Consider the following 20,684-nt stretch of genomic DNA (forward strand, 5'->3'; position numbering starts at 1 on the left):
AAAACTACAGTCTAACCTGATCAAGACAGACAGTGGGTATTTATTCATTCCCCAGACTTTTCTGTGTTCCGTGTGTAGGTGTTTTGTGGTATGAGGATCCAGAAATGAGTGATATGTACTCTTTAAGAAAGACTAGCAGTTTGCAGTTTGGCTAGAGAGCGATTAGGAGAGGTGAGGTAGCATTTCAGTATCCCATGGCATTGGTGCCTGAGGTAAGAACAGTTGACATGAGATGGCATGGAAATGCTATTTAACCCAGAATGTGAAGTGCTGTGAAATCCTTCCAGGAGCCAGTGATATCTGAGTTGGGTCTCTAGGAATCAACGAGCCAACCAGGAAGCTAAGCCTAGAAAAGAGGGAGATGTGATAACCAGAGAGTTAGAACCTTGGAGTGAATAGTGGCCATTCTGATTGAGCTCTGTCATGGGTTACATTCTGCAGGAAGGACTTCGTGCCACACCTTCATAGCAAGCTACAGTTATCCAGACTTTCCAGTGAGGAGACTAAGAGTTATCACTTAATGGCATGATTGACAAGGGGCAGGACCACACCTACACTCTAGCTTTCTTGGCCTTTTTATCCCGGCTGTTTTCGCTCAGGAAGGGCAGTTTCAGAATGGAGGGATGGAAAGTCAGGAGAGCAGGCGAAGTCTGGAACATTTACAGTGACATGCTTATTCATTCAAGAAATACTCGGTGCTTCCTGTGTGCCCAGATCTGTGCTAGGCTCCAGGAATAAAACGGCAGCTGCCAAGTGGTAAAGTGGGCGTATGGAAGGAGGAAAGAGAGACCAGGTGAAACCCATACTTTGGAAAAACCTTAATTGTAGAGGAGAAGGTAAACATTAGGCAGTAAATATACAATAAATTGATAGAGTTTTTGTTTTGTTGTGTTTGTCTTCAACTGCATGCTCTGTCTATTTACAGTACACAGGTACAAGACCTGGCCTGAAGCGTGCATGAGATAGGCTTACTCTCTTCCTTTCGTGCTGCTAGGAAGCCTAGTGTATGAAAGTACTTATCTGTTTACATGCTAAGGAAAAGAGCCGTAGCAGGAGAGTGAAGGTAGAAAAAAAAAGACATATCCTACATGTTTAGCTAAATAGATAACAAAATAACCCATAAATTTTTGTTTTTTGTTTTTTTTAATGTTTTTTTAAAATTATTTATTTATTTATTAAAGATTTCTGTCTCTTCCCCGCCACCGCCTCCTATTTCCCTCCCCCTCCCCCAATCAAGTCCCCCTCTTGTCAGCCCAAAGAGCGATCAGGGTTCCCTGCCCTGTGGGAAGTCCAAGGACCACCCACCTCCATCCAGGTCTAGTAAGGTGAGCATCCAAACTGCCTAGGCTCCCACAAAGCCAGTACGTGCAGTAGGATCAAAAACCCATTGCCATTGATCTTGAGTTCTCAGTAGTCCTCATTGTCCGCTATGTTCAGCGAGTCTTGTTTTATCCCAGGCTTTTTCAGACCCAGGCCAGCTGGCCTTGGTGAGTTCCCGATAGAACATCCCCATTGTCTCATTGTGTGGGTGCACCCCTCGCGGTCCTGAGTTCCTTGCTTGTGCTCTCTCTCCTGCTCCTGATTTGGACCTTGATATTTCTGTCTGGTGCTCCAATGTGGGTCTCTGTCTCTATCTCCTTTCATCACCTGATGAAGGTTAATATTCAGGAGGATGCCTATATGTTTTTCTTTGAGTTCTCCTTATTTAGCGTCTCTAGGATCACTAATTATAGGCTCAATGTCCTTTGTTTATGGCTAGAAACCAAATATGAGTGAGTACATCCCATGTTCCTCTTTTTGGGTCTGGCTTACCTCACTCAGGATAGTGTTTTCTATTTCCATCCATTTGCATGCAAAATTCACAAAGTCCTTGTTTTTTACTGCTGAGTAGTACTCTAATATGTATATATTCCACACTTTCTTCATCCATTCTTCCATTGAAGGGCATCTAGGTTGTTTCCAGGTTCTGGCAATTACAAACAATGCTGCTATGAACATAGTAGAGCATATACTTTTGTTGTATGATAAGGCCTCTCTTGGGTATATTCCCAAGAGTGGTATTGCTGGGTCCAGGGGTAGGTTGATCCCGAATTTCCTGAGAAACCGCCACACTGCTTTCCAAAGTGGTTGGACAAGATTTCATTCCCACCAGCAATGGATGAGTGTACCCCTTTCTCCACAACCTCTCCAGCAAAGGCTATCATTGGTGTTTTTTATTTTAGCCATTCTGACAGGTGTAAGATGGATGCCTGCTGCCTGTGGAAGCCAGAAGCATTAGATCTTCTAGAGCTGGATTTACAGATGGTTGTGAGCCACCATGTGGCTGGGAATTGAACCTGGTTCCTCTGAAAGGGCAGTCTCTTTCGTTACATACTCTTAACGGCTGATCTGTCTCTCCAGTCCCAATTTGGAGATATTTTTCAACTTTAATCAAGATTTTTTTAAACTGTAAACTTTATTAAAAGTTTCTTTTTACATTTGGTCCTCCATCCCCTAGTCTCTCTCTGTGTGTATACACATGCTATCGTGTGCTTAGGGATGTTGAATGACAACATTTGAAAATCCGTTCTCTCCTTCCTTTATGTGTGGTCCTGAGATGAATCTCAGGTCACCCAGCTTGATAGCAGGTGCCTTTATCCACTGAGCCATCTCACTAGCCTTTCTTGTTTTTTTTTTAATATACATTTTATTTTTTAGTGTTGGGGGCATGCTTTTGCCATGTTACATGTGTAGAGGGCAGGGTGTAGCTTGTGGGAGTCGGCTCTCTATGGTCCCAGGGATAATGCTCAGGTTCTCAAGTTTGGTCGTAAGTATTTAACTACTGAACCGTTGCATTGGCCCTCACAGAAGCTTTTAATCTTTCTTGATTTCTGTAATTTGTGACTTCAAGGAACAAGAAATCCTTAATATCTCAGATATTATCAGTATCTACTGGTTTGTTTTTTAACGCTTGATTTACAGTAACAAGAGATAATTTTATTTAACCTTCTTAGAGCCAGGCAGTGGTAGCTCATGCCTTTAATCCCAGCACTCAGTAGAAAGAAACAGACGGATCTCTGAGTAAGTTCCGGGACAGTGAGACCTATGCAGAGAACCCTGTCTTGAATTTTCCCCTTCTGCCCCAAAAAGATTTCTCTGTTTAAAGTCAAGTTGTAGGTCAAGGTACCTGTAGGCTCAACCAACGAGGAGGCTGAGGCAGGAGCCTAGGCGTTGTCTAGGCCTTCTATAGTAATTTAAGTAATCTGCTGAGAACTTCCACTTTAAAAACAAACAAATGAACAACAACCAAAAACAAATCAAAACAGATAAAACAACAAAAAGAATGCTCAGGCTGGGTGGAGGTGGCCTTTAATGCCAGCATTTGAGAGACAGAAGTAGGCAGATCTCTGTGAGTTCGAAGCCAGCCAAAGCTACATAGAGAAACCCTGTCTTGAGAACAAACAAACAAACAAAAAGAATGCCCAAATCACTTATAAGCAGAAATAGATGAATTGTAGTGTATATCCAGAAGAAGAAAGACATCTTTTTTTTTTCTTTTTTTTTGAGACAGAGTTTCAGACTCACGGAGATTCTCTTGTCTAAGCCTCTCTGAATGCTGAAACTAAAGGCGTGTCCCCCCCCCCCCACTGCTTCATTTATTTTTCTTTAAAAGAATTACTTATTACTTTTATGTGTATGTGTGTGTGCCCCATGTGTATGTAGGAGCCCATGGATTCCAGAAGAGGGTGTTGGATCGCCTGGAACTGGAGTTACAAAAGGCTGTGAACTGTCATGTGGGCATTGAGTGTTCTTAAGTGCTCTTAACTGCTGAACCATCTCTCCAGTCGTCAGCCCCCCCCTTTTCTTTTAAGACTTTGTGATAAACAAATAAACATAATGATTCTGTTTTGATCTCACCGTGGACAGAGACTCCTGTTTGTAATCCCCATCACTAGTGAGGGAGACAGAAGGTTTGCAAGCTCAGAGCCTTGGGCTACACAGCAAGTTCAAGGCTAGTCTGAGTACCTTAGAGAAATCCTGCTGAAAATCTTCCAAAAGTTTCAGAAACTGGTTAGTAAGACGATGCAGTAGGTAAAGACACTTGCTGCCAAGCACAATGACCTGAGTTCCATCCCTGTGACCGCGTGGTGGAAGGAGGGAATGGGGGACAAGTTGTATATTGTGTATGTATATTTCCGTGGAATACATATGTGTACGCACATACACACATGCACACTAAACAATTAGTAAAAGTTTTTTTCAAACTTTCAAAGAGGAGAAAATAAAGGCTTGGGACAGTAGCTCTGCTCTGCTAGAGTGCTCGTCTTGTGTAGTCTTTGGGCACACATGGAAGTGTACCCCCGTTAATGTGCTTATAGATCCACATGGACATTATTTTACTCACTGATGTTATGGAACCTTTCTGTTTCAGAACCCTGTCCAGAGGATTCCTGATTCGCACGAGATAACACTGAAGCATGGCACGAAAACGGTATGTTTAACATGTTTTTCCTGTTTTTGAGTAACAGCTTTCCTGGAAAAGTCAGCGGATAAGGTGTATTAACAAGCCCAAGACCATTCTAAGGCCAGCTGATGTCATGAAAAGTGCAGACATCATGGAAGTAGAAGGATGACTTTCACGTTCAGTCAGAGTAGCTGCGAATTTCACTTTCATGGGGACCTCTTAGCGTTGTTGTTGGCTTTAAGAACCTCTTTTCCTGGGATCTGGATACATTATAAAGTGACGCTCAAATAATAGTCTTGTTTTTAATGGCTTGGGAAAATTTCCCATTGTCCTCAGCTTTATTCCATATCAGTGAAAGGCATAAATTTATTCACTTTGCTGATAAATGTTGAAATAAGAAATACACTTTAAATGGTTCTGTGTTGCTCCAAGATTACATTAATTATATTGTATTTTCATATTGTTTACCTACTTACGTTACTTAAAGCCTAATAGTAGAAATACTCGGTATGTAAGGTGAAATCATGCAAAGTTATTAAAAATGATGGTTGAGTGAGCAAAGTGCATATGCAATGGCAGCGTTACAGACGCCGCACTGTAAAATCATACTTTCTCGCCTCACCGAGACTGCCATTTAGTTTTAGATGTGTGTCACATAAGAAGGAAGCATATTCTATACTGAGAAAGAAAACATTCAACAGAGGTCGATCCAGAAATGTGAAAATTATAGATAGGAATCTTAAAATAGTGTCTGTCATTCATGCCACAGAAGCTTTTCATTTGTAAAGATGTTTTCATACATGTATTTGTTAAGTATAATCAGTTTAATGTTATTTTAAATGAAATGAAATAGCCTCATTTCTGGTGGTTAATGTCAGTACACATAAATGTTATATTAAAAAATACTTGTGGTCTTCAGTAGATTCTGAATCTAAATGGTTTTGACAGATTTTTGGGAGTGGGAAGTTTCCCCCAAATATTTGAGAATTGCTGCCTTTATTTTCTTCTTATTAACATATGCTGTAAAAAAATATGGGACGGGAGAGATGCCTCAGCAGACCTGGGTTCAATTCCCGTACCCACAGGCAGCTCACAGCCTTCTGCCACTCCAGTTCTAGTGTGTTCAGCACCCTTTCTGGTCCTCCTTGAGCGCCAGGTATGCATGTGGGTCCTTTGAAGTGTAGTCAGTGCTTTGAACTGCTGACCCGTCTGTCCAGTCCCTCTTTCAGTCCCAACATTAGTAATTCTTTCTTTTTTGATTACCTACTCTAATAAAGGTTTCTCGTTTTCATTGAAAAATTTACTGGACCAACTATTCTAGTTCTGTGAATTTTTCTGTGTTTGCAAAGTTCTGTTTCACTCTCCACTCCTGTGGTGGTTTGAAAGAAAATGGCCCCCAAAGGGAGTGGCACTATTAGAAGGTGTGGCATTGTTGGAGGAAGTATGTCACTGGGGGTTGGCTTTGAGGTCTCTCTTGCTCAGACTTCTCAGTGCGACTGTTAGTCAACTTCCAGTTGCTTGTAAGATGTAAGTCTCAGCACCAATGCCACATCTGCCTGCTTGCTGCCTTAGTCCCTGTCATGATGATAATGAACTGAACCTCTGAAACTGTAGTTAAATGTTTTCTTTATAAGAGTTGCTCTGGTCATGGTGTCTCTTCACAACTTCGAATTTTCTAATCCCTCCTTTCTGCTTCCATTCGATTGACTTGCTTTTCTTTTGATAGTTTCTAAGAGTGGAAGGTTAGGCTGTTGCTTTTAGATTTTCTTCTTTTCCAGTGTACATAGGTATATCATGTTATACGTTTCTCTATGAGCATATCTAGCTTACATATTGCTTTAATAAACTGCTGATGGTGATAGTAAAAGTGGATGTTTTTTGTCATCTCACAAAAAGACTGAAAGATTTAAAAGTGGGAGTTTTGTAGGGGTTTCTTTTAAAATTTGAAATAAAAATGTATGACCAATGGTTTATATTGAGCTGAAAAATTCTTTATTAAATGTTCCTTGGGCATGATTTTGTAAACAATTTAAATTAAAATGATATTTTAAATATTTTTCTATAATCATAAAAAAACTGTCAAATATTCAAACATTTATACAGTTAGTATTCTGCCAGGTCAAATAAATCACCTAATTCTGGATTCACATCTGAAGCTTAGGACTGAGAAAGTGGCAAGCACTCTAAGTGTGAGGGAGAGAGCTGAGGATGAAATGCTAGAGTCCGTTCTCAGGCTGAAGTAAAAGACGTGTGGATATACGTAGACATGTATGCATACAGTAGCAGTAGGGAAGAATGAGGCTGTAGATATGAAGGAGACGTGTGGATATACATAGACATGTATGCATGCAATAGCTGTTAGGGAAGAAAGGCTGTGTGTGAATCTGAAGGAGACTAGGGAGGGAGATAGGGGAGGTTTTGGAGGGAGGGAAGGGAAGGGAGAAATGTTAGAATTATATTGTAATCTCAAGAAAATAAATAAAAGATGGCCTGGGGTAGGCATAGGACATGATCTGTTATTTTATGTAGTAAACTAAAATAGAAAGCTTAAAACAATTTATTTCTTGGTCAGAAAAGTCTAAACCATTGTCCATAATAATTTGGTACCCATTTCTGCATTTTATGTCAATTAAGATAATTATTTCTTTAATAATACGTTTAGAATAAGCATCTGTTGAATTATACTGACACTTTGGTGAGTTTCTGTTTTCTTTCATTGTGATTAAAACACACTGGAGAATTAGTTAAACTTTCTGTGTTCTTCAACTCTTTAGAACATAGGGATTGGGGGTTAGTTTAGCTTGTTGAAGGACACATTCCCTAACTTGGGCAGATTATTTTTCCCCACTGAGACCTGCCTTACAGATTTCATATCCTTTGGTTTATATGGAATAATTCTTATAGTGTTGACAGCGATCCTGCTACGTTTGAATGCTAGCTCTGACAGCATCACTGTGAATCCTGGCATGGGAGTGCATGTTTGCAATCCTGGCATGCTGGAGGCAGGGACAAGAGGAACATGTTAGTTTGAGTTTCAGTTAGGTCTTCCTATTGAAGCCTTGTCGTAAAACAAAAAAGCCAAGTACCTCCTAAACCAACCCCCAACCCCGAAAACAAGAAAACAGCTCCTCTAGAACAAAACACCATAGCCATCTTGAAAAAAAAAATCTCAATAATAAACCTTCATCATCATGTCATTTTGCCCTGGCCCTAGAATTTGTCATCCTTGTATCTTGGTTTTTTGAAACAGGGTTTTTCTGTTTTTTGAAACAGGGTGTTTCCAGAACAGCTTTGGAGCCTGTTCTGGAACTAGCTCTTGTAGACCAGGCTGGCCTTAAACTCACAGAGATCCGCCTGACTTCTGTGCCTCTGCCTCCCGAGTGCTGGGATTAAAGGTGTGCACCACCTGCCACCACCACCTGGCTCTTTCTGTCTTTAGTAGCATAATTAACTTAGAGATTTATTCTGTTCTTTCTTGTTAGAGGCAGATTTATCTCATATTTCTTACTAGTGTTGTTTGAGTTATATAAGAATTCCTTCCTTCCTTCCTTCCTTCCTTCTTACCTACCTTCCTTCCCCCCATTTCTTTTTCTTTTTTTGTTGTTGTTTGAGACAGGTGATAGGTGATAGGATCTCATTATATAGCTCTGGCTGTCCAGGAACTCACAGAGATCCACCTGCCTCTGCCTCCTGAGAGCTGGAATTAAAGGTGTGTGCCACCAAGCCCAGATGAATTATTTAAGCCGAGAGGGGGGGATGAATATGTTATGGTTCACATGGCCTGTGCATGTACAGGTATGTGTGCGTGTGCATGTGGAAGGTAGGGACTGACATCAGCAACTTCCTCAGTTGTTCTTTATCTTCTCTTACTAAACCTGGAACCCATTGATTTGGCAAGGATGGCTGGCCAGTAAACTCCAGCAATCTGCCTGTTTCCCACACACATCACAAACACCACCATATATACATAAATACCAGCATTTTTCCTTATTTTAAGATAAGCAATGCTTACAACAAAGTCAAATAACATGGAGGATGCTATCCATCGGTGCTTTCCTGGAACAGTAATAGCTGACGGTGCATGTTTGCAGTGCTGATAGTGGTGGTGCTGGGGACTGGAATAGTAACTTGCTCTCTTCCACTCATTTGCTCGCTTGTTTTGAACAGGTGTCTGCTTTGGGTTTGGATCCCTCAGGTGCCCGTTTGGTCACTGGAGGATATGACTACGATGTTAAATTTTGGGATTTTGCTGGAATGGATGCTTCTTTCAAGGCATTTCGATCCCTTCAGCCTTGTGAGTGGTATGTATGTATTTAATATCTCTATATTTGGCTTGTTATTATTTTCATAATTAGAGGTAATGCTCTGTCCATTTAAACTCAGTCTATAATGAATGATATTTAACTTACATGACTTATATCATTATTAAATGAAAATAAAACTGTACATTTCTTTTCCTTAGCTTCCTTTATACATACACACACACACACACACACACACACACACTTCCTTATATATGTTTGTAGGTGAATGTGCCATGGCACACGTGTGAAGATCAGGGACAAATTTTAGGGGTGGGTTCTCTCCTTTCATTGTGTGGGTCCTGGGGATCTAGTACAGACCTTCAGGCTTGGCAACAGGCACCTTGGCACCTTTACCCACTGAGAGATCTTCTAGACCTTGATTTCTGTTTTAAAGGCATTTTCCATCATAAAAAAAAAAAACATGTCTTGAAAATGTTCCAGTCAATAATGCTGTATAATGTGTTGGTCTTTTGATTTTTTAGAGATAGGGTTTTTCCATACATTCCTTGCTGTCTTGGAACTCACTACCTAGACCAGCCTGACCTTGAACCCACAGAAATTCCTCTGCCTTTGCTTCCTAGGTGCTGAGATTAAAGGCATGAGCCACCATACCTGGCTTATGATGTGTTTTTGTTTATGGTATACATTAAACCAGTATTCAGGTAGTGGTCCATGCTGCTTTGTTGGTCAGTTAGCATTGTGCCTAAGGATTAAGATGTACTCTGTCCACTGTTCCTGATGCTATGCATTTGCTCAACCTTCATGGACTCTAACCCTCTGAAACCATTAGTCCAACTGAACATTTTTCTTTTACAATTTGCCTTGGTCATAGTGCTTTGTCACAGTTGTAGGAAAGTAACTATAGCATTGATACAACTATTTTTTCCTTTGCTTTGACTTTCTATACTCCTAGTACTTCTTTTAACCATTTTCATGGGTTTCAGTTAGTTGCAGCCTTTTTTTTTTTGGCGGGGGGGGGGGTGTCTTTAAATTATCCAGTTTTGTCCACTGGAAGCCCTCACTGATTATAATTTGAAATGAATTTATATGTCTTTAAAAGCTGATTTAGTGGGGCTGGAGAGATGGTTCAGTGGTTAAGAGCCCAGGCTGCTCTTCCAGAGGTCCTGAGTTCAATTCCCAGCAACCACATGGTGGCTCACAACCATCTGTAATGAGATCTGGCGCCCTCTTCTGGCATTCAGGCATACATGGAGGCAGAATGTTGTATACATAATAAATAAATAAAATCTAAAAAAAAAAAAAGCTGATTTAGTTCCTGAGACAACACAATATAGACTTCCTAATATATTTCTTTCCAAGTCTTGGAATTAGTGCTTCTCCAACAAGCATTGCAGCAATGGTATTTAGAGACCAAATATGAATGCTGGAATGTTCATTGACACTGAACAAGTTTTTCTTTACCTTTTGAATGAAAATATGTAGATTGTGCTTACATGACAAGGTCTTAATGATTCTTAAAAAATTTTAATGAACATAATTTCAGAAATTTTGTTTATGGGAAAGTGACAAAGATTAAAATTTCTGAAATTAGGGCTGGAGAGATGTCTCAGCAGTCAAACACACTGGCTGTTCTTCCAGAGGTCCTAAGCAATTCCCAACAACCACATGGTGGCTCACAGCCATTTATAGTATGATCTGATAAAGTGGCATAAATTCGATAGAGCACTTAAATACATAAGATAAATAAATCTTTAAAAATTTTTCTGAAATTAAGCTTATTAATTGAAGATAATACTATCAAACAAGATAGAGTTTCTCATGTTTGTTGTCTTGGGGTATCATTGGCTTTAGGCAGACTAAGCTAGAAATTACATGTTTATATACTAATCTATGTATGTCATATATCGGTAACTTTTGTATCTGTCTGAATCTGAATGAAGCTAACATGAGTCGTAGAGTGCCTCTCATTCTATCCAGTATCACTTGGATTCATTCTGTCTTTACCCTTGTCTTGCATCTCCTCTTTTGAACACACCCACAGGGTAAGTAGTCTAATGATCTGTTCTTGATATCTAGTTAGTCAGCACACAGTAGAATCTCTTGTCCTATGGAAAGTTCCCTACCCCTCACACTGCACATAACCAGTGAATACTGGAAATGTAGGCACCAGGTTATGCTTGTGTGAGTGTAGGAGCCCATGGAGCTCAGAAGCGGGTGTCAGAGATACCCTGGAGCTGCAGCTACATGCAGCTGTGCACTGCTGACATGGATGCTGGCAATCTGTGGTCTTAACTGCTGAGCATCTCTTCAGCACCTAAGCCTTTCTAGAAAGTGAAGTATGGCGGGAGCAGGTGTTTCATTCAATTTTATTGTCTTGATTTTGTTGAATCATTATTCTAGTTCCTGATTCTATCTTTTAACATATTAATGATTTGTCCTTTTTGCCAGTTAGCTATTTGATGAAGATGCATTAATAGCTCATTTAGTTAATAACAGTTGAATATGGTGGTTAGACTTTGGCATCCATTAAAGCCTTTGGTGTTGTGAATCTGTTCTTTAAAGTTCCTCAAAGCAGCTGAGGATGTAATCTGGCTTAGTGTTTTCTGACGCTGTTCTATAGAAACCTGCTGCTTACTACACACTCTGACTTTCTCGGCCTGTTTCCAGCACTAGACAGTACATGTGGACTACACAGGCTTTTGAAGTCTGCAGGTTCCATAGCCACAGGTTCAGTCAACTGCAGATACAAAACAGTACTTAAAAACATGCTTGGGAGGGACATGCGCATCTGTAGTGGTTACTGCAGTGTCCCTTGAATCAGTCCTTCCAGGGTATTGAGGGATGGTTACACTGTAACAGTACAGTCTTATTCTTTGGGAATTAAGAAGTGATGTCGGTAACTACTTGTTTCAAGGTCTTGGCTAGGTTCCTTTCTGTGCATTGTCATTATTTAATTTTGACTAAATGTTATTTTATGTATATAGGTGGTTGCTCACATGTATGTATATGAAGCAAGTTTGTGTTTGGTGCCTATAGAGGTCAGAGAGGGTGTCAGATCACCTGGAATTGGAGTTACAGGTGGTTGTGAGTTTCCTGTTTGGGTATTGGAAACCAAGTCCAAGTCTTATTCAAGAACAGCCAGTGCTCTTAATCTTTGAGTCATTTTTCTATCTCCAGTTTATATATTTATTATACTTATACCTTTATCTCAATCATATAAGTTAAGAATTATTCTTTCAATATTTAAAAATTAAAAAAAAATAGTATATCTGGGTGTTTTGCCTGCTTGTGCACCACATGAGTGCAGTGCCTGCAGAGGCCAGAAGAGGGCATCAGATCCCCTGGAACTGGCATTACAGATAGTTGTAAGGAGCCATGTAGATGCTGGGAATTGAACTCAGGTTTTCTGGAAGAGCTGAGAGTGCTTACCCACTGGGCCATTTCTCCAGCATGAATGAGTATGTGATATTCTTTTTAAAACCCTGTCCAGTCCTGTAAGTTAAGTGTCATTCAGTAGAGGAAACCAGGACTCAGCAGAATTACCCAGGCAGCATATGAGTGGTGTAGCTCAGGAAGAGCTTCATATAGTCCTGCCATCTGTTCCTATCTGGATTTTCTATAAAATAAGATGCCGGGAAGCAGACGGGCTTGCTCATCGTCATACAGCTAGTTAGCAGAGCAAGGGATTTGGATCTCTAGACTTCTGACTCACATTCCGGTGCACTTTTCACTACAGCCGGACACCTTGGCTCATGAGCCCCAAGTGACAGCCCCAAACAGCTGTGTTTATCTGTCTTGCATGTCCCAGCTTGTTCTGCTAGCCAAGCAAAAAGTACTTAAAAGGCTCCTCAGTCTTCACCTTCCCACTCCCCTCACTTACTCTCATGTACTCCCACTTTGCCCCATGAATAACTTCACAGAAAGAGTTGTGCAATGCTACTAAGCCATCCTCTGGTGTCAGAGTTACTCCTGAGAGAACATCCACTTCCTCATGACTCCAGTTTGCTGTCAGATTGGCTTTCTCGCTCTTCTCTTTGATCGGAATCTTAGTTGTATAGGCAGGAATTTGAGGAGCAGATGTTCCACCCCTTGTACAAGCCCTCTAATTCTTCTTAGTACTGTGTCTAATGACTCCTAATCCCGTCCTTTTAACTCAGTGGCTAGCAGAACTACAAGCAAAGTGGGGCAGGAATGATGAAGCCCGTTCTGAACATTTTCATTTTAGCATGGGCAAGGAGGACTACAGAGAGCACAGGACAAAATGTTAGCCCTTCCCTTTCTAGCTAAAAGGCAAAATGATACTGATGTGGGACTGCTGAAAATTTAGGTCTCCCTCTGGATGTAAATAGAGCTTTTTGGTAGAGTAGTTAGCCAGAGAGATGGGGTCATTGCCTGTTTCACCCCTTAAATTTTGCTATTTTTAGGATTTTAACTTACTTTTGAAAACAAAAATTAATCACCAGAAAACAGTGATAACGCATAGGGCTGGCTCTCCTAGGCTTGGGGGAAGAAAGCCAGCACTTCCCAGTGGGAATAACAGAGGTTTGTCCATGCACTAACAAGTTTCCCAGTCTTAATTTAAAGACCTTTGTTGAGCAGTCTCAAATACTAATTATCAAAGATCTGATATGTTTTGTTTATATATAAAAAACCCAGTTGGTCTAAATAGACTGTAATTTTCTCAGTTCCTGATTGATTGCCTAAAATTTGATCTGTCAGAGTCTTATTAGGATATAGAAATCTGATGTAATTTGACCAGAAACACTTTAATAAAAATTGCTGATTATAATCAGAGTTTGGGAAAAATGAAAGACTGATTGGTAAAAAGAGAAGCATGAAGACTCTGCACAGCAATACAAGAAATACCCCTATCTTTGGGGTTGACATAGCGTTCAGGGAAGAGCCTCTGGGTTTGAGATCCAGAGCTTTTCTGAAAGGGCATGGCTGTGGGTCACCGAGGAAGAGAAGTGGCGATGTTTTTATGATGGCAGAACTTTCCAGAAATAGGTCTTAACGTCGCTCTGCTCTAAGACCGAGGGAACTGCTGTTGACAAATATGCACTCAAGGACCCTGATGTGGAGAAATTGCAGTTTCTGGAGCCGGACACTGGAAAAGCCATGAGCACACAGAAGTCCTTCAAGAGGACCACACCACACCCTCCCTCCAATGTCTTTCTAATATCCTTCTGATAAAACTTAACAGTCCTGTATAACGAACGCCAGCTGGCAAAGGAAAAGTATTTCCAGGGTTCATTTTCATTTTTATAGAGCAAACATTGAAGGGTGGATTTGGAGCTAAGAGAAGATTAATGAACAATTCATACATAGAATCAAGCAAGTAATTTTATATTTTATGGACAGACTTAAATGTAAATCCAGAAGGCACCTTCTAAGGAAGCACATTAAAAATTTGCAGTCCAGGGCAGAACCTACTTAAGGATCTCATTCCCAGTCTACAAAGGATGCCTTGAGTCCAGAGGTCCTTTCTTCCTTAGGTCGGTCCCTGCTGTTCTAGACCTGTCTCCCACACCACTTTTCTGTGTGCTCTGACATGTTGGTGACGAACTTCCAGGTGAAATATATTCTCTCGTTACACATTATTTCTTACGTGTGTGGTATATGTGAACATGTGTGACAGTGTGGCCATCAGAGGCAGAGGAGGAGTCAAGTGTCTTGTTCTCCCTCTTACTCAAGCAGGTACGTGACTTAGTTACCAGCAAGAGTAATAATTCTTTTGAGTTGTGGACAGATAGACATAAATTTTATTTTTTTTCTTCTGTAAATTCTGTTTTTAGAAGATAAAATCACCACAAGTTAATAGTTGCTTTATCATATGTATTCTAAGCTTTGGAGTTAAAAACTTAGTAAATGGAACCAAACAGGCTAGAATTTTGTTAAAATGATATTTATTTTATTTTGAATATGTCTATTAATATAAAATAAGATAGCTAATGATTTTATGACAAGATTTACATTCATAAAAGAAACTATTACAAGAAGCTTATAAAAATTATTATTTTTTTTGAGACAAAGTTCATCGGTAGCTCTGACTGGCCTGCAACTTACTGCATAGACTAGTCTGGTCTTGAACTCACAGAGATCTGCCTGCCTCTGCCTCCTAAGTGCTGTGATTAAAGGCATCTGCCACCATGCCTTCTCTCTCTCTCTCTCTCTCTGCTCTAAAATGGCCCTGAGGGTATTTGATATTGATGCTATGTGGTCATGGGCATGGTCATGGGCGGTTTACCAGTAACCACATCCACAATGAGAGTGAGCCTTTCTGTCTCTCAGCTGTACCAGCTGACAGGAATTTGTCCATTAGTGGTAGGCCCTCAGGGGTCCCTCTGCCATCCATGCTGGATTTGACTGCCTTTATCTTGTGCAGGCTACACAGGTAACCACACTGCTGTCATAAACTGAAGTGTGCAAAGCTATGTCATGTCCTGAAGTCATTACTTTACAGCTCTTTTCTCCATTTGCTGACCTAAGCTTGTTTCTGCTCCCTCTGTGATGTTTCCTAAGCCGTGGGCCGGGGGAGGCTGGTACACATGATCAGTCTATAGCTGAGCATTCAGAGTTGTTCACATTCATCACTTTGGCCAGTTATGAGTCTCTGTATTAACACATCCGTGTTTAGGCTGTGAGGGCTGTGGACTTGTCCTGAGGACTCCATCACTCACCAGGCTTATCTTTTCCCTCTGCCCTCTGTGTCATGTCCCCTGTGCTGTTCTCCCTATTGCTCTGCTGAAGCCTGGGAGTAGATCCTGTCACCAACTGTGGCCACACAGTTGTACACACGGAACAAATGGCGTTTTAGAATTGGGTCCCACTGGTGATATATCTCAATGTGCTTATGTAAATAATTTTCAAAACATAAAAATCTGGAATGTCAGTTTTGTTTCTTATAGGTAGTTTCTGGTCTCTGTCTTTTTTTCTACGTGTTCTCTGTACATTACAGATGTTTTGACCTGTTTTGCTCTCTTTAGAATAGAATATTTTTTCTTATTCTGACACTGTCCTTCACTACCTCCTAGGACTGCAGCATCTGTCCCACCATCTTTCCTGGAGATACACTCTGCTCATCTAGTTTAATTTTTTGGTGTGGGGATTGAGTGCAGGGTCTTGAAATGCCCAGATGTCCTCACATTTTCTAATCTTACCTAGAGAAATTTATTCTAGTAAGCAAAAGCTCACCGTATTTGTATCTAATTGTTTGCTAACAGCCTTATCTCCTAATTGTGTCACATAAATTTAGAGAGGGAGACACGTGGTTCATAAAAAATGGTGACAGACTTAACATTTTAGAATTTTCATATGATAGTTTTCTTTATCTCTAAGGTTAGATTTTTAAAATAGCATTTTGGAACCCTGATATTTCAGATTCTAAGAAATTTTATAATTCATTATTTCTTATTAAAATCTTGAATAGTTTAAGCTGAATGGGGGTTGGAGAGATGGTTGAGCAGTTAAGAGCACTTACTGTTCTCCCAGAAAATTCACAGTTGCCAGTGACTCTAGCTCCAAGGGACTCAAACACTGTTTTCTGGCCTCTGTCTCATACAGGAGTGCACATGCATACATATGGACACACATATATACCATACACTCACATAAACACATATGCATACGTGTAAAAAATGAAACTTTTAATCGGAAGTGATGGAACACACCTATAATCTCAGCACTTGGGGAGCTGAAGGGTCAGGCTCTCAAATTTGGGGTACAGTGTCAAAACAAGGAGGAAACAACAAATCATGTATAATTAAAGTAGCTGTAAAATCCCCACACATATTTCCCATTACCCATATTCCTTCAACATTCAGGTAACAATAGGTTGGCTATGAATTACCTGAAAAACCTGTGGGAAAACTCTTGAGAATCCTGATTTTTCTGACTTTAGAATATTTGCATATATACATCTATTCTAGATAGGAAATTTCACATGTACCTTGTGGCTGTTGTTGAGGTGATGATGGGCTTTATCCCCAAGCACTCTGTGGGCAAGATTGCAGAGCCTCTAATAACTTCAACAAAATGCTTAAAATCCATTTTCTTTCCAATGAAGTAGAGGACTTGTGCATCTAGTTATGGAGAGAAGATATCCTCATTTACTTTTTCTTCTTATTTTTAAAGTTTTGTGGTAAAATAATAAAATAAAACTCTGGTACAGCTTTAAAAAATTCTGTAGATAAGGTTATTGGAAAAGAGCCAGAAGACTCAAGAGTTGACTGAATGGAAGGTGTAAATTTAGGAGGTTTTAGCAAATGCTGTGGATGTTGTAAAAAGCATGGGAGGATGATTGTGTGCTTTTTGGAATTGCTAATGTTGTAATTGTATACATTTCTTTTCTTGACCATGCTAAATAAAGCAAATGTATAAAAAGAAAAGCTTCATGTTTCACTAGACTATTTTCTTTTTTCTTTTGCATAGCCATCAGATCAAGTCATTACAATACAGTAACACAGGAGACATGATTCTTGTTGTATCTGGAAGCTCACAGGCCAAGGTGATTGACAGGGATGGTTTTGAAGTAATGGAATGTATCAAAGGAGACCAGTATATTGTCGACATGGCCAACACCAAGGTAAGCATTCAGCTGTATTTTAATTCAGATTCTTTTTTTCCTTCACTCCTACTGTCTTTCCTCCTTTCATGCCTCTTCCCTTCTTATTCCTTTTTTCTCCTTTATTATTCCTTCCTCCTTTTCTCTGTCCCTCATCCACTTTCCTCCTCCCCTTCCCACTCTTCCTTCTAAACTTCTTCCTCTCTCCATCTTGCTTCAACTTCCTTCTCTCCCTCTCTTCCTCCTCTTCCTCCTTCATGCTTGGCCTGGCTCAGCTTTCTGAGTGTGGGGTTACAGTACATTATCCTGTCTGGTCAGCATATTCATTAGCAAGTAGTTTCATTTATCATCTAATAATTCATCCTAAAAGTCATTAACTTAGACAGTAATGCCTTGCTGTTTCTCAAAAATTGTGTAGACTGCTTGGGAAGTGCTTCTGCTTAATATATAATTCATATCATAATTGTGCGTTCTGTGTTTGTGAACTCACCTATTTGCTTGAACTTTTTTATAATCTTCAAATCAATACTCATTGCACTTTCATGGTTATATGTAAATGTGTGGTTACACAGAATGGCCAAAAAATTGATATTAAATAAGACAGCACTGTCCTTTTTCCTGTTTCAAGGCTTAGGTTGTAATTAGGGTTTTAAATATTCTCCCCCCATCATGCTCTTTTCTTCCTTTTAGTTGATGATTTTGCTGTTTTAACATAATGTTGAAAGGACTATGGTACTGTCCAGTGTTCCTCAGCACAATCTATAGTAGATTTTATAAAGACAATGTATGTGTTAGTCAAGTTACATTTAGGTACAGGCTAAATTGCCATTTTCTGTGAATTTAATGTTCATGTTAATATAAATTAAACAAACTGTTCTTAAACACAGACACATATCAAATGATTGATTGAAAGTATGATCAAAGACTTTCAAGAGCCCATTTATATGCTAGTTAAGCATATTAGATCATAAAACACGAATGAGGAAAATTGCTTATAATATACTTATTTGCTTTAGGTGAATTATTAGATTCAATTGACATTTTTCAAATTACCCCATGTTGAACCCGGAGAAATGCCTTTTTATTGTGCAGAGTTTCAGTCTTTTGTTTATTGATAGATTGTTATTGAATCCTGAGTATGTAGTAGGTGATCCAAACATCCAAACATTTTAATAAAATTTAAAAATTATTTTATACTTAAATTGCAGTAACTTGAGCATTCTTTTTAAAAATGGATTTATCTAGTGTTTCTTACTTTCCCATCTAAAATCATTGCCTTGCAAAGAGATGGCTCAACAGTTGTCGTAGTCACTGAAGAGACTTATTGCTGCAACATCTTGGTGGCCTAGACACCACGACCAGGGCAGCTCTTATAAATGAAAACATTAATTGGGGCTGGCTTTTGGTGCTGGAGAAGGAGCTTAGAGTTCTACTTCTGGATGGGCAGGCAGCAGGAAGAGTGTGAGACACTGGGCTTGGCTTGAGCATCTAAGACCTCAAAGCCCAACCCCAGTGACACAATTCCTCTAACAAATCTACACCCATTCCAACAAGGCCACAACTCCCCTTGGGTCTATGGGGGCCATTTTTATTTAGATCACCACAGCAGGTAAATGTGCTACTGCCAAGTCTGACAGCCTGGTTTTGGTCTCTGGGACTCATATGGTGGAAGGAGAGAAGCAACTCCTAAACATTGTCCTTTGATCTATGCATGTTCACTATGGCATACATGTACCCATAATGAGCACACATATGAACATATATGTATGTAAAATATAATTTATAATATATCAAAAGAGATTATATTTACATATATATGTAAAATATTATAAAAATATAAAAGAGTCGTCACCTTATTGTGGTTGGTGGCAGAAAAGAAATGTGGTTAAATGGGATTCTGGACCTGCATGACCTGTACATTATTGACTGAGCTATCTCCTTAGCCCTATGTTTTTTTGTTTTTTTTTTTTTAAATTGTGCTTATGATAGACAGCCTAAACAACAAAATTCTGTCAAGAATACAGTACACCAAAATGTTTACTAATTTGATAATATATATTAAAATATGACTGTACACTGTAGCTGTGTACTATAACTTACCCTACCTTACCAATCTTATCTTTTTTTCTTTAAATTTATTCTTTCTCATATATTACAACCTGACCACAGTTTCTCTACTCTCTTCTCCTTCTTAGTTCATCCCTGTACCTTCCCACTCTCCTCCAAGATCTACCAATCTACCCAGCTCCTTTCCCTTCAAAAGAAGGGCAGGCCTTCCAGGGAAATCAGCCAAACATGGCATATCCAGTTCCAGTAAGACTGGCTGGGCGAGGAAACACAGTAGAAGGAAAGTTGTCTCAGAAGCAGGCAAAAGAGTTAGAGATAGCCCCTGCTCCCCCTGTTAGGAGTCCCTTGAGGTGCTGAGAAGAAGGTATTTTTTTGTGTGTGTGTTGGGTGGAATGTTCTGTAGATGTCTGTTAAGCTCATTTGAGTCATAACATTTTTAGTTCTTTTATTTCTCTGTTAGTTTTCTTTCTGTCTGACAGACCTGTCATTGGTGAGAGTGGAGTGTTGATGTCTCCTACTATTAATGTGTGGGGTTTGATGTATGATTTAAGCTTTAGTAATGTTTCCTTTACAAATGGGGGTACCTTTGAGTTTGGGGCACAAATGTTCAGAATTGAGACTTTATCTTGATGAATTTTTCCTGTGTTGAATATGAAATGGCCTTCTTCATCTCTTGATTAATTTTAGTTTGAAGTCTATTTTGTTAGCTATTAGGATATCTACACCAGCTTGTTTCTTAGATCTGTTTGATTGGAAAGTCTTTTCCCAACCCTTTACTCTGAGGTAATGTCTGTTGTTAAAGTTGAGATGTGTTGTTTGTATGCAGCAGGATGGGTCCTGTTTTAGTAGCTGTTCTGTTAGCCAGTGTCATTTTATAGGCCATTGATAGTAAGGGATATTAATGACCAGGGATTTTTAATTCCTGTTATTTTTTGTTTCTTCTTTGTTGTTGTTGGTAGTGTGTGTGTTTCCCTTCTTTGGGATTTGCTGGTGTGAGATTATCTGTTGCCTGTGTGTTTGTGGGTGCAGCTAATACGAATACCAAACTAAACAACCATGACATATATGTAGAGGGCCTATGCCAGACCTATACAGGCTCCCTGATTGTCCCTGTGGCAAGCCTGCTGCTCCTCCTGGAGAGAGAGAGCCTTTATAGCTGAGTTCTGCTCTGTTCCCAAGGGAGTTTTCCAGCAGAGGGATCCATTTCTTCTCAGTTCCGCCCCAAGTTGTTACTTCTTCTGTTTCACTCTGCTAAGGGGAAACCTCTGCAGAAATGTAGCAATCTGCTCAGGCTCCCGGGAAACTTCTGCTATGCTCTCCTAAGGGAGGTTCCCAGCAGAGGAGT

At 39.8% G+C, this 20,684-nt stretch overlaps 1 protein-coding gene across 2 annotated transcripts in view; it reads left to right on the plus strand.

Annotated features, from left to right (window-relative positions):
• The window catches only part of Wdr70 (WD repeat domain 70), a 197,363-nt gene that overhangs the window by 37,259 nt on the left and 139,420 nt on the right, over positions 1-20,684 (plus strand). For both annotated transcript variants that reach the window (XM_041631318.1, XM_041631319.1), the window contains 3 exons: positions 4,412-4,471; positions 8,612-8,745; positions 17,140-17,293. In XM_041631318.1, the coding sequence (XP_041487252.1) occupies positions 4,412-4,471; positions 8,612-8,745; positions 17,140-17,293 (348 nt within the window). The remainder of the gene's footprint in view (positions 1-4,411; positions 4,472-8,611; positions 8,746-17,139; positions 17,294-20,684) is intronic.

Source organism: Microtus oregoni, unplaced genomic scaffold (genome assembly GCF_018167655.1).
Source record: "Microtus oregoni isolate MIOR12 unplaced genomic scaffold, Mior012 000036F_ref0000092, whole genome shotgun sequence".
Taxonomy (NCBI): Eukaryota; Metazoa; Chordata; class Mammalia; order Rodentia; family Cricetidae; genus Microtus; species Microtus oregoni.